An 18,125-nucleotide genomic window follows, 5' to 3' on the forward strand; every position below is an offset into this window, starting at 1 on the left:
AATTATATTCGTAATAAAAAAACACAAACGTTTAAAAATTACACTCATATCAGGAAAACATAAATATTTAACAGTTATAGTCGTATTAAAAAACGCTACTGTTTAATAATCATTAAAAATTATAATTATTTAAAAGAACACGAATATTTAAAATTATAGTCGTGTAAACATAAATGTGTAAATTATAGTCGTATAAAACAACACAAATATTTAAAAAATATAGTCGTCTTAAACAGCACAAATGTTAAAAATTATAGGCGCATTACGAATACGAATTTTAAAAAAATTATTGTCGTATTAAAAAACACAAGTATTTAAAAATAATAGTCGTATTACAAAACACAAATGTTAAAAATGCTAGTCCTATTAAAAAACAGAAATGTTTAAAAACATATTCGTATTAAAACACACCAATATTTTAAAATCGTTGTCGTATTAAAAACACAAATGTTTAAAAATTATAGTCGTATAAAAACAAAAATGTTTAAAAATTATATTCGTATTAAAGGAACGCAAATATTTAAAAATTATAATAGTATTAAAAACACAAATGTTTAAAAATTATAGACGCATTAAAAACGCAAATGTTTAAAAATTATATTCGTATTAAAAAACACAAAAGTTAAAAAATTATAGTCGTATTAAAAACGCAAATGTTTAAAAAATTTATTCGTATTAAAAAACACAAAAGTTAAAAAAATATAGTCGTATTAAAAGACACAAATATTTAAAAAATATATAGTGGTATTAATAAACAGAATTTTTTAATAATTATATTCGTATCAAAAAATACAAATGTTTTAAAATTGCGGTCGTATTAAAAAAAAGCACAAATGTTTAAAAACTATATTCGTATTAAAAACACAAAATGTTTCAAAAATTATAGTCGTATTTAAAAGCACAAATGTGTAAAAATTATAGTCGTCTTAAAAACACGATTGTTAAAAATTTGAGTCATATTAAAAAACACAAATGTTTAAAAATTATTTCCGTATTAAAATACTAACGATTAAAAAATATGGTCGTATGAAAAAAACACAAATGTGTAAAAATTATAGTCGTATTAAAAACATATATATTTATAAATGATAGTGGTATTAAAAAGACAAATATTTTAAAATTATAGTCATACTAAAAAACACAAATGTTTAAAATATATTCGTATTAATAACACAAATATTTAAAAATTAGAGTCGTATTAATACAAATGTTTAAAAATTATATTCGTAGTAAAAGAGACAAACGTTTAAACACAAATGTTTGAAAATGAAAGTCGTATAAAATCCATAAGTATTAAAAATCTAAAAGTCGTATAAACAAGCACAAACGTTTAAACATTATATTATTATTAAAAAAGAAATGTTAAAAATTATATTCGTATTAAAAAGCACAAATGTTTAAAAATTATTGTCATATAAAACACAAAAATGTTAACAAATTATAGTCGTATTAAAAAACACAAATGTTTAAACATTGTATTCTTATAAAAACACAACTGTTTAAAAATAAACGTCGTATACACGCAAATGTTTATGAATTATATCTGTATTAAAAACACAAATGCTTAAAAATTATAGTCGTATTAAAGACACAAATGTTTTAAAATTACAGTATTATTAAAAACACAAGTGTTTAAAACTTGTAGTAGTATAAAAAACACAATGTTTACAAATCACAGTCGTATTAAAAAATGCAAATGTTTAAAAATTATAGTCGCAGTACAAACACAAATGTTTAAATATTACAGTCGTATTAAAAACTCAAATGTTTAAAAATTATAGCCGTATTAAAAACACAAATGTTTAAAAGTTATAGTCGTATTTAAAAACACAAGTCTTTAAAAATCATAGTAGTATTAAAAACACAAATGTTTTAAAATTATAGCCGTATTAAAAAACACAAATGTTTAAAAATTATATTCGTATTAAAAAACACAAATTCTTTAAAATTGCAGTCGTATTAAAAACAAATATGTTTGTAAAATTATATTCGTATTAAAAACACAAATGGGTAAAAATAATATTCGTATTAAAAATACAAATATTATAAAATCATAGTCGTGTTAAAATCACAAAGGTATAAAAATTATAGTCGTATTACAAACACAAATGTATAAAAATTTTATTCATATTAAAAAACACAAATGTTTGAAAATTATCATCGTATTAAAAGACAAAAATGTTTTAAATAATATATTCATCGACAATTGCCCTTTTGTAAAAAATAATTTTCGTTTGTCTCTCATATTTATCTTTAAACAATTTTCGTATATCTGTCACACTGATTTGATCTTTGCTGGTGTTGTGATACTGCTTATGTATGGTTTCCTTTATGATGCACTTACTTCAGATGCGCTTGGTCAGATCTGCTCTTAAGTATCGAGTTTCTTTTAGCTGGTCTGATGAATTGTCTAGTTCTTTTGTTTATGCTACTATTTTGAGAATTGACTATGTATGATATTGGGACGACGGCAGGATGCTGAATGATTTCGGACTTCGATAGCTTAGTTTTATCTGATTAGACATAGATTTGCTCCCCCGCATGTAGAGGTGGGTGTTTTTTCTTATGATGTTCGTTATTACAGTTTTTTTTTATCTCTCCTTGTATTGCTGTAGTGCTGTTTTTTCTGCTCTTTACCAAGTTGCTGTGTAGATACTAGTCTTATTCGTATTTGTCGGCTTTTGACCAATTTTGTTGGAGATTTGATGTTTGCAGACATTGTTGTGGCTCTTTATGCCATCATTGCTAGTTAACTCTATTGTCCGGTTTCTCATATTAGCAGTGTTATCTTGCATATTCTTACTATCCTCTCGGTAAATGTGGAGACGATGTCATTTGCAGAAAGTTGATTGATCTGTGAAACACCGTAAATTTCTTGCTTGTAAACTCTGGGTCATTGATTATAAAATTTCTGGTACACTTACTTCCTCAAATATTGCCTTTATATTTTGATGGCGTCTGTTGCTGAGGTGAAATGGACTTCGACTGTATTGGTCCGCTACAAGTAGATATTCTTTTCCAGCCAGAGAAAACAAATCCGTGCTGACATATTGCCAAGGGTAGCTAGGGGTTTAATGCTGGTGCATCGATTCAACAGGGGTATTGTTGGCAAGAGTGACAATTAAACACTCTATCTAGCAAAATACCATCTTGAACCCCAATCTCATATCTAAAGTTCAAAAACGGTAAAAAGCAGCCTGGGTAGTCAGATCGACTTGTAGGCCAGCCGGACATTACCATATTTGTAAGTTCGTTTGAAAATGAGTCTTGCAATGTCTCAACCCTGGTGTTCTATATTCTGGTTGTTTAAAACATAAGGTAGTTAACAATGCTGTGAACATCAGGGTCAATTCTTTCAATGTGCTTGCTAGACAGTTCACAATTGGTATTGCTTTCCTGGGGCATAATTCACAGTGAAATCGTATCATACCACTTTCCATAGCATCCTTGCAAGTTTTGGGAGTGCGCGTGAAAAGTCTTTTAGCGCTATCGATTTCAATGGCTTATGATCTGTGTGAATCGTTATTTTGTGAATCCACACATAATATTGAAATATATCCAAGCCAAAAACAATGGCTAACATTTCCATCTCGATGTTTAAGTATTTAGTTTCTGGAAATGATAGCGTGTTGTTAGCGAATGTAACTGGCATTCCCTTTTGTAGCAGAGCATTCCTATACAATTTTTACATCCTTGGTTGCATTTGCAGGATCGCCTCTACTTTTTTAGGATCAGGTTTGACACCTTATTTTAAAATGATGCGACAAAAAAAAAGAACATTTTTTAGTTAAATTTCCCCTAAACATTTGTCGCTTCAGTGCTTCGTCATGATCACTACTATTTTCTTCGAATACGTGTATGTTTATGCAATAACATACAGAAAAGGTCACAGAAATTCTCTTGCATAGTCTCCCGAATATCACACATTTGTTTAAAAATAATTTCATCGATGTGTCACACTTACTTTTTTTAAATAACTTTTTATCGATCAATCACACGTATGTTTGAAAAATAATATGAATCGATATATCACATTTATGTTTTAAAATAATAATTCATAGATATATAACACTTGTGTTTAAAAATATTTTATACTGATCAATAATGCGTATTTTTTAATTTCAACAATCAATCACAATTATTTGTGAAAAATAATTTCCATCGATATATCACATTTATGTTTTAAAATTATTTTCCTCGATATATCACATTTATGTTAAAAAATAACTTTCATCGATATATCACATTTATGTTTTAAAATAACTTTCATCGATATATCACATTTATGTTTTAAAATAACTTTCATCGATATATCACATTTATGTTTTAAAATAATTTCCATGATATATCACATTTATGTTTTAAAATAATTTTCATCGATATATCACATTTATGTTATAAAATATTTTCATCGATATATCACATTTATGTTTTAAAATAACTTTCATCGATATATCACATTTATGTTTTAAAATAACTTTAATCGATATATCACATTTATGTTTTAAAATAATTTTCATCGATATATCACATTTATGTTATAAAATAATTTGATCGATATATCACATTTATGTTATAAAATAACTTTCATCGATATATCACATTTATGTTATAAAATAATGTCATCGATATATCACATTTATGTTATAAAATAATTTCCATCGATATATCACATTTATGTTTTAAAATAATTTCCATCGATATATCACATTTATGTTATAAAATAATTTTCATCGATATATCACATTTATGTTATAAAATAATGTCATCGATATATCACATTTATGTTATAAAATAATTTCCATCGATATATCACATTCATGTTATAAAATAATTTCATCGATATATCACATTTATATTTTATAATAATTTCATCGATATATCACATTTATGTTTTAAAATATTTTCATCGATATATCACATTTATTTTTTAAAATAATTTTCATGGATATATCACATTTATGTTTTAAAATAACTTTCATCGATATATCACATTTATGTTTTAAAATAATTTCATCGATATATCACATTTATGTTTTAAAATAACTTTCATCGATATATGACATTTATGTTTTAAAATATTTTCATCGATACATCGCATTTTATGTTTTAAAATAATTTTCATCGATATATCACATTTATGTTTTAAAATAATTGTCATCGATATATAACATTTATGTTTTAAAATAATTTTCATCGACATATCACATTTATGTTTTAAAATAATTTTCATCGATATATCACATTGATGGTTAAAAATAATTTTCATCGATGTATCACATTTATGTTTAAAAATAACTTTCATCGATATATCACATTTATGTTAAAAATAATTTTCATCGATATATCACATTGATGATTAAAAATAATTTTCATCGATGTATCACATTTATGTTTACAAATAACTTTCATCGATATATAACATTTATGTTAAAAAATAATTTTCATCGACATATCACATTTATGTTTCAAAATGATTTTCATCGATATATCACATTTATGTTTAAAAATAATTTTCATCGATATATCACATTTATGTTAAAAAATAATTTTCATCGATATATCACATTTATGTTAAAAAATAATTTTCATCGATATATCACATTTATGTTAAAAAATGATTTTCATCGACATATCACATTTATGTTTCAAAATGATTTTCATCGATATATCACATTTATGTTTCAAAATGATTTTCATCGATATATCACATTTATGTTTCAAAATGATTTTCATCGATATATAACATTTATGTTAAAAAATAATTTTCATCGATATATCACATTTATGTTTAAAAATAATTTTCATCGACATATCACATTTATGTTAAAAAATAATTTTCATCGATATATCACATTTATGTTAAAAAATAATTTTCATCGACATATCACATTTATGTTAAAAAATAATTTTCATCGATATATCACATTTATGTTAAAAAATAATTTTCATCGACATATCACATTTATGTTAAAAAATAATTTTCATCGACATATCACATTTATGTTAAAAAATAATTTTCATCGATATATCACATTTATGTTAAAAAATAATTTTCATCGACATATCACATTTATGTTAAAAAATAATTTTCATCGATATATCACATTTATGTTTAAAAATAATTTTCATCGACATATCACATTTATGTTAAAAAATAATTTTCATCGACATATCACATTTATGTTAAAAAATAATTTTCATCGATATATCACATTTATGTTAAAAAATAATTTTCATCGATATATCACATTTATGTTAAAAAATAATTTTCATCGATATATCACATTTATGTTTAAAAATAATTTTCATCGACATATCACATTTATGTTAAAAAATAATTTTCATCGATATATCACATTTATGTTTAAAAATAATTTTCATCGACATATCACATTTATGTTAAAAAATGATTTTCATCGATATATCACATTTATGTTAAAAAATAATTTTCATCGATATATCACATTATTGTTTTAAAATAATTTTCATCGATATATCACATTTATGTTAAAAAATGATTTTCATCGATATATCACATTTATGTTTAAAAATAATTTTCATCGATATATCACATTTATTTTAAAAATAATTTTCATGGATATATCACATTTATGTTTTAAAATAATTTTCATGGATATATCACATTTATGTTATAAATAATTTTCATGGATATATCACATTTATGTTTTAAAATAATTTTCATGGATATATCACATTTATGTTTTAAAATAATTTTCATGGATATATCACATTTATGTTATAAATAATTTTCATCGATATATCACATTCATGTTTGTTGTGTCGTGGAACAACAGTTAAAATAAGAAAAATCAAGTCGAGGTTCGGTTAAGCAACAAGTGTATTAACAATAATGTACAAAGATAGGAAAGCGTGTTTATCTGCTGGGCACTTGGCTAGCAGTTGAAGTGCAGTCTCATCTCTCGCACCGGTGTTTGAATTACTAGCGCTATTTATAGTGCTAACCGGTGTAAATTTCTTTCTTCAAGGAAGGCCGGTATAAGCCCTTTGAAAATATCCCGTCTGGGGTTAATAACGTTTTTGTTTTGGGTTCACCCTAATCAATTCTGTTTATTTCCGTTTTCTGTTTGATCTTCTGTTCTCCGAACTGTCTCTGGTATGGGCACGTGAAAAGTATCAAAAACTGTGTCTATGATGTCCTCCACGAGTGATCTGGTCACCTCACTGTTCGAGTATATTTTCCGAATTTGCTTAGTGTGACGTTTATGCACGAAGTCTGGTCCCTTTATCATGCAGACCTAGTTGCCTATTTGTTTCTCAACAATGCCGGACTCACAGAAAGTCTTATTATTTTTGTGAATCTTGTAGAAGACTTTTTCGCCAATTTTATACCGTTTTTTTGTTATCGTTTTTTGTTAGGTTTGGCTTGTCCTGGTTTGGTAACAACTTGTGAAAAATCGATCTAATCTTGCGACCGAACAACCTCAGCAGGTGTCTTCAACATTTCGATGTTTGCATTCGAAGTGACTCTGTAGACTTGTAAAAACTATTGGATTGACTACCCACTAGCTTAATTCGGGGCTCTCTTGAATGTGTCAACGAATTTCTCTGCTTGTCCATTACTTCTTGGATGGTATGGTGAAATGGTTATATGCTCGATTAGATGATTGTCGCAACAAGTTTAAATTCGGTAGACGTAAATTGCCTTCCATTGTCTGTAACAATGCAGTCTACTACTCCAAACCTAAAGAATAGTTCATACAGGAAGTTTATAGTTACCTCGGATGTGGGATTCTTACATTTTAATACTTCCGGCCATTTAGATAGGCGGTCTACAAGAATGAGACAGTAGAACCCATCTAGCGGTCCTGCAAAATCTAAATGAATCCTAGACCAAGGTCGGTCCAGTTTTGCTCACGATCCGAATTGAGTCGGAGGAGCTTTCATAGCTAATGCGCATCCTCTACACTCCCTGATTTTTCCTTCTATATCCTTATCCATGTTTGGCCAATAAACGAAAGAGCGCATAAGGCTTTTCATTCTTGATATACCTGGATGTACTACATGGAATTCCTTGAGCATTCTGTTCTCTAATGTCGCAGGAATTACGATCCTGTCGCTTTATAACAGGACGTTATCGCAAATTGAATAAATTTCTTTATCCAGTTCGTTATTGTTGATCCTTTCTTTCGTGCGAATAATAAATTTGTTCACCTCTGCCTTACTTTTAATCTCATCAAGCGTTACAGGAAGTTCTCTTATTGTGTCACATAACATATTTTTTACTTCAACTTCCGCTTGAATGGCTGCTATTACCATATCCTTAAATGGTTCTGTCTGCTTAGGTATAACTTCGATAATCAGTCTGCATGACCAAAATTTTTAAGATGGTACATATTCCATTTGAAAATTGTAATTCAGAAATATGGTACCCATCTTTGGGGTCTATTCGCCGTATGTTGTGGTAGTCCCTTTTTCGATACGAAAATCGTTAATAATGTTTTGTGGTCTGTTCGTAACAGAAATTGCCTACCGTGCAGGAAACGTTGAAATTTCTTTACCACGAATATAATGCTTAGCGCCTCTTTTTCAATTTGCGAGTAGTTCTTTTCGGCTGACAAAAGTGATTGGGATGAATGTGCTATGGGTTTCACTTTTCCATCATCCATTTTGTGTAAAATGCATGCTCCTATGCCATAGGAGCTGGCACCGCTTGCAACTATAATTTCACGCTTGGGATTATAATGTGCCAGAAACAAGTCAGACGTTCAAGTCTCTTTAATTTTCAGAAATGCTTCTTCGCACTCTTGCGTCCATATCCATTTTTGACCTTTCTTTAACAGTTCATTTAAAGGCGACCTTAGTTTATGCATATTTGGCACAAACACATTGTAGTAATTTGCCAAACCTAAGAAAATTTGTAAAGACGCAATATTTTCCGGAACAGGCATATTCTTTATTGTACTGGATCTATCTGGCCCCGACCTTCTTCCATGCTTATCGATGATTTACCCCAAGTATTTTATTTTCTCCATGAAAAATGTACATTTCTCCTGTTTTACTTTAAATCCATAATCCTGAATCCTTTTAAATACTTGGTTTACATGAGCTTTGTGTTGTTCTTTGCTAGCGCTTTTCATTAACACATCGTCCAAGTACCCTACTGCGAAATCCAACCCATTTAACATAATGTCCATAATTTGCTGAAAAATCACAGGGCGACTTTGACCCCAAAAGGAAGTCTGTTAAACTTGTACAATCCCTTATGAGAATTAATACATAGCAACTTTAACCACTCCTCATCGACTGGAACTTGTAAGTATACGTCACTGAAGTCGATTTTAGAAAAATATTTCCCTCCACTCAGTTTCGCAAATATCTGTTCAGGCTCGGAAAAGGATAATGGTGATCCTGTAATGCCCTGTTTAAACCTGTCGCGAAGTTGGCGCAACCCCGAATCTCCTTACTCTTCTTTTTAATGTAAACCGTTGGTGCAGCTCACTCACTGTGATCAATTTTTCCGATGACACCCATGTTTTCGAGTCTTTCTAATTCACCGTCTATCTGTTCTATAGCGGCGTATGGAACATTTCTTTTCTTTCTGAACACTGGCTGTTCATTTACTTTTACGTCAAGGTTTGGTACCACTTTTGTACACCTGCCCAAACCGCCTGAAAATATGTCTGGGAAATTTTCTATTAACTCCCTCTAAAGTTTTTCTGCCTCCACATTCGAAACCTCAACCTTTTGGCAAAATGAGTCTTAAGGCAGATCCCATAGTCTAAACTTCTCGAACAGATCAGTTCCAAAGAAGTTGTTTGATTTTCGCACGACAAAAATTCTTGCTTTTTCGGCCCTGTTCTGGAAAGAAATATTTGTCAATAATTCTCCTTCGAAGGTAATTTTTTCACCACTGACACTTCTCGTCGTTTCATGTGATTTAATCATAGTGGGTCTCCCAAGCCTCTTCCATGTCTGTATATTAATAATGGAAATGTCAGGCCCACTATCAAGCTGTAGCCCTACTTTCTTTTTAAACATTTTGACCTGTACATATTTCCGGATATTTTGTTCCTCAGGTTCAATTTTCGTAAGTTTAATGGATGTCTTTCTACCAGATTTTTTTCTACAATGCGATGCTTTATGCCCTTTCTAGTAGCAGTTGTCACATTGTTTGTATTTTTAGGGACACTCATTGTACCAGTGTTAATTTCCACACCTCCAACATGGTCCAGGTGGATCTTTTCCCTTTTTCTTTTTCTGATTATTTTTTAAAGTAGAATTTTTCTTTTGATGGATCTTTTAATATGCAACACTCCGCTTTCCTCTACGAGGGGCGTGCAATAAGTAATACCCCTGACCCACTTCCAGTTGTCTGATCTAGCTGAAATTTTGCATGTGCAATGATTTATATCTCTATGGGTTATGTGGTAAATTCTAAGCTATTTGTGGTTTCTGTTGTACAGGTGTTTGGACTGAGTCAGGTGTGAAATGGAGCCTATTGAATGTCGAGCAGTGATCCGGTTTTTGTATTTGAAAGGACTCACACCACAGGAGACTTTTGATGAAATGAAAGAAACTTATGGTGATAATGCCCCATCATATGACCTTGTAAAACGCTGGCATCGTGAATCCAAACATGGCCGGAAGTCTGTGGAAACAGCTCCCAGACCTGTCCACCCCCTTCTGCCATTAATGAGGCATCTGTCCGTCAAGTTGGGGCTGCCGTTTTGGAAGATTGGTGCATTACTATTCGCCAAATAACCCAAGATATCAAGATTAGTACAGGGTCTGTGGAAACTATCAGTCATGACCATTTGCATATACATAAGGTGTCTGCCAGATGGATTCCCAGGTTGCTCACACCATTCCAGAAGCGAGAACGCGTCGAGTGCTCGAGGAATAATTTGGAGATGTGCCAAGAAGATGAGTCAAAGTTTTTCAAAAGACTGATTACACAGGATGAAACCTGGGTCCATCACTATGATCCAGAGATCAAAGCCCAGTCAATGCAGTGGAAGCACTTAGACTCACCACCTCCAAAGAAGGCAAGGGTTCATCCCTCCGCTGGCAAGGTCATGCTCACAGTCTTCTGGGACCAGGACAGAGTAGTGATGACAGATTTCCTGGCAAAGGGTACCACAATTACAGGAGCCTATTATGCTTTACTTTTGAGGAAATTAAGGGAAGCTATCAAAATCAAGAGGCGGGGCAAGATCAGCAAAGGTACCCTCCTCCTGCAGGATAACACTCCGGTCCATAACTCGCATGTCGCCATATCAAAAGCGCGGGCGTGTGATTATGAAATTCTCCCCCATCCTCTCTACTCTCCTAACCTTGCACCCTCGGACGTTCACCTCTTCCCTGCCATGAAGTTGTTTTTGAAAGGAAAGTGTTTTCCAGATGATGCAGCCTTGATTTATGAAGTTACGTCGTGGTTGGAGGACCAACCTGGGGTGTTCTACAAAAACGAACTCCAGAGCTGCATCAAACGATGGGAGAAATGCCTAACCGTGGGTGGTTCCGATGTAGAGAAAGACTAATAACTGCGCCAAGTTTCGTTGCTCTACTGCTATGGGAAGTGGGTCAGAAGCATTACTTATTGCACGCCACTCGTATGTCACGACTGTCTTGTTTCGACGCAATAAACCGTTCACAGTCTTCCGCTAAGTTTTGTAGTTTTTAATTCGGTTTGTTTTCGAGTTAATTTAAAACACGACGCCTGATTTGAGCGTCTTTATTTAAGACCAGCCCTTGCACAAATATTAAACATTTAAAATTATCTGACGGTAATTCCTCCAGTTTAAAATCGTCGCAATGGTTGTTTACTATACTTGCATAAGTAGTGTAGTCGTCTTCCTCTCTTCTAGTGACATTCATACATTTATATCGCCTATGGAAAAGAGACGTTTTTTGCAGAAAAGAGTTCTGTAAATAGCGTAACTGTTTCTAGCAAGCTCAACTCACTGGTCTTTTTTTTTTTTTTTGGAAGAATAAAATTCACGAACTTTGTATGCTCGGCTGTTCCCAATTTCCTTAGCAAAAGCCTAACTTTTTTCGCGTCTGACCAGGTACTACAATCCGATATTAAAATATCCTCATATCGTCTATAGTACTGGACGAAAGTGGCATCGTATTCTGGATTATAATTGAAATTTTCAATAGCGGCCTACACAGCTGTTTGAGAAAATGCGTTATGTTTATCGTCCGCTTTAGTCAACTGTGTCGCCTTCAGAATTTTTCGTTGTTCCTCCTGTGTTTTCATCAATATTTCCTCGAAGCGTTTCTGTTGTTGAAACATTTTTTCTTCAAATGCTTGTTTAAATCTTTCTCTTCTTTCTACTTGTTGTTGAATTTGCTGCTTTTGCAACGCGAGATTTTTCTCTGTCTGGAATTGGAACAATTCCAACAATGAATCTTTGAATTTCGCATCCATCATATGAATTTAATTTACAGTTTACGCTTTGTTAAAGAAATATTCCTTAGTAAAAAAAATCAACCAAGTTTTCTTTCCCACTTCTTTTGTTTGAAGAACAACAGTTTAGCAGTCCTTTTGTAACTTAATTTGTTGAACGCTATATTTCTAGTCTTACTAGAAACAATCCAGCGAAATAACATTTGTTTAACATTTTTTTATTTGCACGCGTTTTTACGTAGCAAAACTAAAATCCGTCGTTTTAAATATCCGGCGAATTCGTATGGGAAACTTTTAAGAATTTTTTTTTTGCCCTCTTTGTCTTTTTCAAAAAATGATTTGATTAATTACGTGTTTGCTAAGCACAAATGACGTACGCGAATATTATTTTTCATGGCCTGTCTCTTTTTCTCTAGCGTGTTTTTTTTTTCAAATCCCAGATGTTATTGAAATAACGATAAGCTTACACGGTATTTGCTAGTTTATTTTGGACATTTAACTTTGCAGAAGAAAATTCTTACCGCAGGAAAAATGGTTTCTGGTGAAGAAAAAATGAACCTTTTTCCCTTTCTAAAACACTTGGGAAGTGTGTTCAATTATTAAATAATTGACAACATTCGCGTTTTTCGCTGTAGATTTTGGTAGCAAGTTTTTTCCCGTCGCCAAATTACTATTGTAGTAATTAATTCGCTGTTTATCCTTCTGTATCCAAATATCTGTTGAAATGATGAATGTGTTATGCCGTAAAGATTTTACGAATCTTTATTTCAATCAATTTTGGTGATTCTCTGCAGTGATGGTGGTTTCGATTCCTTGTCGCCAATCTGTTGTGTCGTGGAACAACAGTGAAAATAAGAACAATCAAGTCGAGGTTCGGTTAAGGAACAAGTGTATTAACAATAATGTACAAAGATAAGAAAGCGTGTTTATCTGCTGGCCACTCGGCTAGCAGTTGAAGCGCAGTCGCTTCTCTCTCACCACTATTGGAATTACAAGCGCTATTTATAGTGCTAACCGGTGTAAATTCCTCTGTTCAAGGAAGGCCGGTATAACAATGTTTAAAAATAATTTTCTTCGATATGTTACATATATGTTTTTAAAAAAATTAATCGATAAATTGCACTTAAGGTACATTATTCTATGATCTATCACTCTTACGTTTAAAAAATCATTCACTGAGATTACCCACTTAAGTTTTTAATAATAATTTTCTATCCATCACACTTATGTTTAAAAATTAATTTTCATCGATAAATCACATTTTAGTCATTTTATTTCCCTTATGTTTTAACAAATAAGATGATGTGCAAAACAGAGTTATCTTCTGGCTTGTCAAACTTATGTTTAACAAACAAATTTCATCGGTTTGTCATAGTTACGTTTAAAATAGAATTTTCTTCGGTTTGCAACACTTACGTATCAAATAGAATTTTCAGTCAGTTTTTCACACTAATGTGTGAAATAGAATGTTCGTTGGTTTGTCACAATGAAGTGTGAAATAGAATTTGCGTTGCTCTATCACATTTGTGTAATAAATAGAAGTTTCGTTGGTCTGTCACATTTATTTGTAGAACCTCTTGTCAGCATGCGGAAGCGTATCTAAACTTAGTTACGTCCATTCAAACGTTTAATGATGCAAATTGTCAATGTCTAAACTGATGTTGTTTGCAATTTTTTCACCATCTTTTCATTCTTCTCTTGATAGTTTCAACTGTACAATGTGAGTGGAAATGGCAACATTTGGAGCTATGGAATAAAAAAGAATGATATATCTTTCATTGACGAGTCTAAAAGGTGCTATAGTAGCAACAACTTAGTCATTGCGGGATATAGCAGGATTAATGAAATTGACGGAACACTATTTGATTTCAACTATACATCAAGTAAGTTGCTTTTTTGTGATTCTTTACAATCATTTTAGCGTCTCTTTTCTCTTTTTCATGTCGGAAACTTTTTGAAGTTGCTACTGTAATAGTTTCTTAAACTGTTTTCTCTTACTCAATATAATCAAGACAAAGTGCACGTAAAAGGCTAATATTTCAAACCGAATCTACAGAGACACTATGGAGGGAGTTTAGCAGTGTGATGCTGTTCACATTAAACTTGAACTTTTGCATGTCAGTCCAGTCAGAGAAGCAGGGCATCGTGAGGGAATTCCAATAGTCTATCAGTTTCTAGGGAAGTAATTATACCACAGGGTGGAACGATAAAATTGTCGCCTTAACAAATACGACTATATTTCCCTTTGATGAAAGCCGTTTTCTTTTTTAATTGGAGACCATCTACTAGTTTACCAGTTGTATACAAATCCCAAGAACGATAGGAACTCTCTAACATGTCTGAATTTGACACAATGTTCAACGAACAAGATCGGAGATGCAGCATTGTACATGATATGCACATTATCGATCCAAGTTATAACAACAGGACCATTTCCAGCACCCTCAAAATGCAAATCCCAACGGTCCAATGTTTGACGTGACAGCTCAACGCATCGAACGATTTACACTTATGGTCTTTATTGTGGTTTCAAGTGATGGACACATCATGCCACCTCACATCTTTGAAATCGGCTTGAAAGTCCAAGGATGGAATACTGTTGCCACATATGGGCAGGAGCTGCTAGAAACGATTTGTCCTGCCTTGATAGGGTTCAAAATAGACTTTGTTGCCTGGTGGCAGATGTCCTTTTCTCTTCGCTGCAACCTCTATCTCACAGAAGAGATGTTGCGAGTTTGTCTCTGCTTTATCGTTATTTTCATGGAAAGTGTTCGACTGAGCTTCAATCTATGGTCCCCCCTCGCCAAACTTTCACAAGAAACACTAGACTAGCTGAAAACATTATCAATAATTTTCCCCACTTTTTATCTGTGATTAAACCTAAACATAGATTCCATGATCAAAGCTTCTTTCTTAGAACTGCACGCCTGTGGAATTGTCTTCCGTTTTCCTGCTTTCCAGATGTCTATAATATGGTTGTCTTCAAGTCCAACGTGAACAAGTTTCTAATGAGCCGTTCCACTTAAGTTAACAAATTTATCGAACTTCCATTACTATTGATTACTATATTGTCCTTTTGACTACTCTACACTCTTTAACCCTTATCCTTGAGTGGCCGATCGGCCTTGATAAGTTGTGACGCCTATGTAAAAAAAAAGTCAGCACCAAAGTGTACTTGGATGTGCTGAAGAGTGTAATGATCCTTTGGTACAATCAGGTGGCCACTGGAAGACATTGGTTGTGGCAGCAGAACTCGGCGCCGAGTCACAAGTCCAAAGAGTCCCAGGCTTGGCTTCAAAGAAATGCTACGACTTTGCATCCTTCTCTCACTGGATACTCTCCTCCCCCGACCTGAACTAGCTGGACTACTTCGTTTAGTCATACCTCGAGAACATCACCAACTTGGCCTCCTACAACACCAAAGCAACCTGATCGACGAAATCCGCCGAGTATTCGTCGAGCTCCGTGGAAAAGGCATGCTTCCTGTTCCGGACCCGTATCGATGATTGACGCTGAAGGCGGCTACTTGAATAGATGTAAACTCTCGTTCATTATCAAGTTACCTGAATCGACTTTTTTCGATAAAGGTTTCAAAATAAAGCTGTAGAGTTGTTTTATTTATGGCGACAACCTTATCGTTCCACCCTGTACATTGTTGGTTGTATGGTCGATTGAAACACGGACACCTTTCAGACCGCTACAACATACTTATCAATCCATTTGATCAATACAAGAATCGTTTAAATAATAAAAAATCAAATAAAAGCAATTATGATAAAAATTAGTATTACTTTATTAGAGGAATTAAAATTATTTGGTTTAATTGAAATTTCAAAATAATTAAAGAAGCTTGGATCACTGTCCAGCTGGCATGCTTCCCGGTTGAATACAACATGGTAGCCTTCAAATCTAATGTAAACAAGTTCTTGTTGAACCGTCCCCATAAATAATCAAATTTTACCTATTCTACATTAACAATTACTACACCACTATCTTACATTTATTAACCCTTATCCTCGACTAGCCTTCGGGCCTTGATCAGTTTTTATAAAACGTTAATGATAAAAAAGTAAAAGAAAACGTTAATGATAAAAATAATTCGAAAGGCGTTTGATGTTTACATCATCATCACCATTACCATATGAATAATAAAAATAATAATAATAATAATAATAATAATAATAATAATAATAATAATAATAATCAATCATTCAATGATTAATTCAAATTTTAAACTAAAACTTTACTTTTGTTTATTTTCCAAGTTGCAATTCCCTCACTAATACTTCAAGCAACAAACGATCCTCAGGAACTCAGCTTCCCAGAAAGTTGGATGATGTTTTCAGATCTCGAACTCAGTTGGAAGATCGAAGCTGCTAAAGGCACTATCACCCTTCAGGTAAAACGCTTCGAATTATTTCTTCATTTGACGTTCAACATCCAGACAATTATGGTGTGGTTCCCAGTAAAGGCCATTTTGGTGTGTCTTCGAATAGATCCAAGAAATACATTGACATTTGCTTTGCTTTGGGGTGAAAAATGATTGTTTTGGTGGAGGAAAACAGACACACAGGCACGCACACACACACACACACACACACACCACACACACACACATATATATATACATATATATATAATTATGTATATATATAATTTTAATAGCTACAAACACTAGTGTTTCATACTTTCGAGAATAATCAGTGCAAATCACTTAAATAAGACAGATGATGAGGGGAGGGGGTTCTGTCATGACTTTGCTATTTATTGCCTATGACCTCACTCAGATTAATCACAGAACCCACCCGTGTGCCTGATACTACCGGTCAGTATAAAAGCCTTTTGATCCTCCGACCACTTCATTGTATCAGTTAAGATAAAAATGAAATGTAATAAGCTTTCAGACGTTCCACGCCACCGTACTGTATATCGATACTCTATGGCTGACTGGGATAGCTTCTGTGCATTCATATCTGACCTGCCATTGCATTCCATGTTTAAAAAGGATGTGTCCTCTACAGTATCATACATGACCGAATGGTTAATTGTAGGCATAGACCGATTCATACCATCCAAAAGCTTCCAACAAAAACCTAACAGCCATTCATGGTTCTCCCTAGAATGTGCTGCTGCCATCGCGCGCAGAAATCACTTTTTCCGTAGCTACCAACATATTAGATGTACTGAGACTAACGCTGCTTTCAGAACTGCCTGCAACAACTGTAAAAGAGTAATAAAAAATGCAAGAGAGCTACATGGTCAGTCCGTTAACTCCAAAGTAGCTGAGCAACGGCTTGGTTCCCACCAGTTTTGGCAAATAACAAACAGGATCCTGAACAAAAGCTTGCGTTCTATCCCAACCACCGACAATGGATCTGAGGTCATCTCGTCAGCATCAGACAAGGCCAGACTATTTGCCAAGAACTTTACAGCTAATTCTACCCTTTGTGACGAAGGCCATCAACTCCCCGTATTTCCTTCTATAACAGACAACACGCTAGCAACATACAAATATCTGTGCGTGAGGTTTCCAAGCTAATCAAGAACCTTGATTCCAGTAAAGCAAATGGCTCAGACGACATTCCAATTATAGTGTTGAAAAAGCTTCGACCAGAACTTGCCCCCATACTTAAAAAACTGTTTAAGCGTTGCCTTAAGGAGAAGTGCTTTCCAATACCCTGGAAAACCTCATCAGTATGCCATATCTTTAAGAATTCAGGTGATAAAT

General features: G+C 32.8%; 1 protein-coding gene across 2 annotated transcripts in view; it reads left to right on the forward strand.

Moving 5' to 3' along the window:
* The window catches only part of LOC145287716 (uncharacterized), a 640,174-nt gene that overhangs the window by 526,038 nt on the left and 96,011 nt on the right, over positions 1–18,125 (forward strand). Inside the window, exons 8-9 of one of the 2 annotated variants that reach the window (XM_080135468.1) lie at positions 14,103–14,280; positions 16,663–16,796. The exons of the other annotated variant lie outside the window; for it this stretch is intronic. Coding sequence (XP_079991594.1) covers positions 14,103–14,280; positions 16,663–16,796 — 312 coding nt within the window. The remainder of the gene's footprint in view (positions 1–14,102; positions 14,281–16,662; positions 16,797–18,125) is intronic. 2 annotated transcript variants of the gene reach the window in all.

Source organism: Euprymna scolopes, chromosome 11, assembly GCF_053919585.1.
Source record: "Euprymna scolopes isolate OS-2025 chromosome 11, ASM5391958v1, whole genome shotgun sequence".
Lineage (NCBI taxonomy): Eukaryota > Metazoa > Mollusca > Cephalopoda > Sepiida > Sepiolidae > Euprymna > Euprymna scolopes.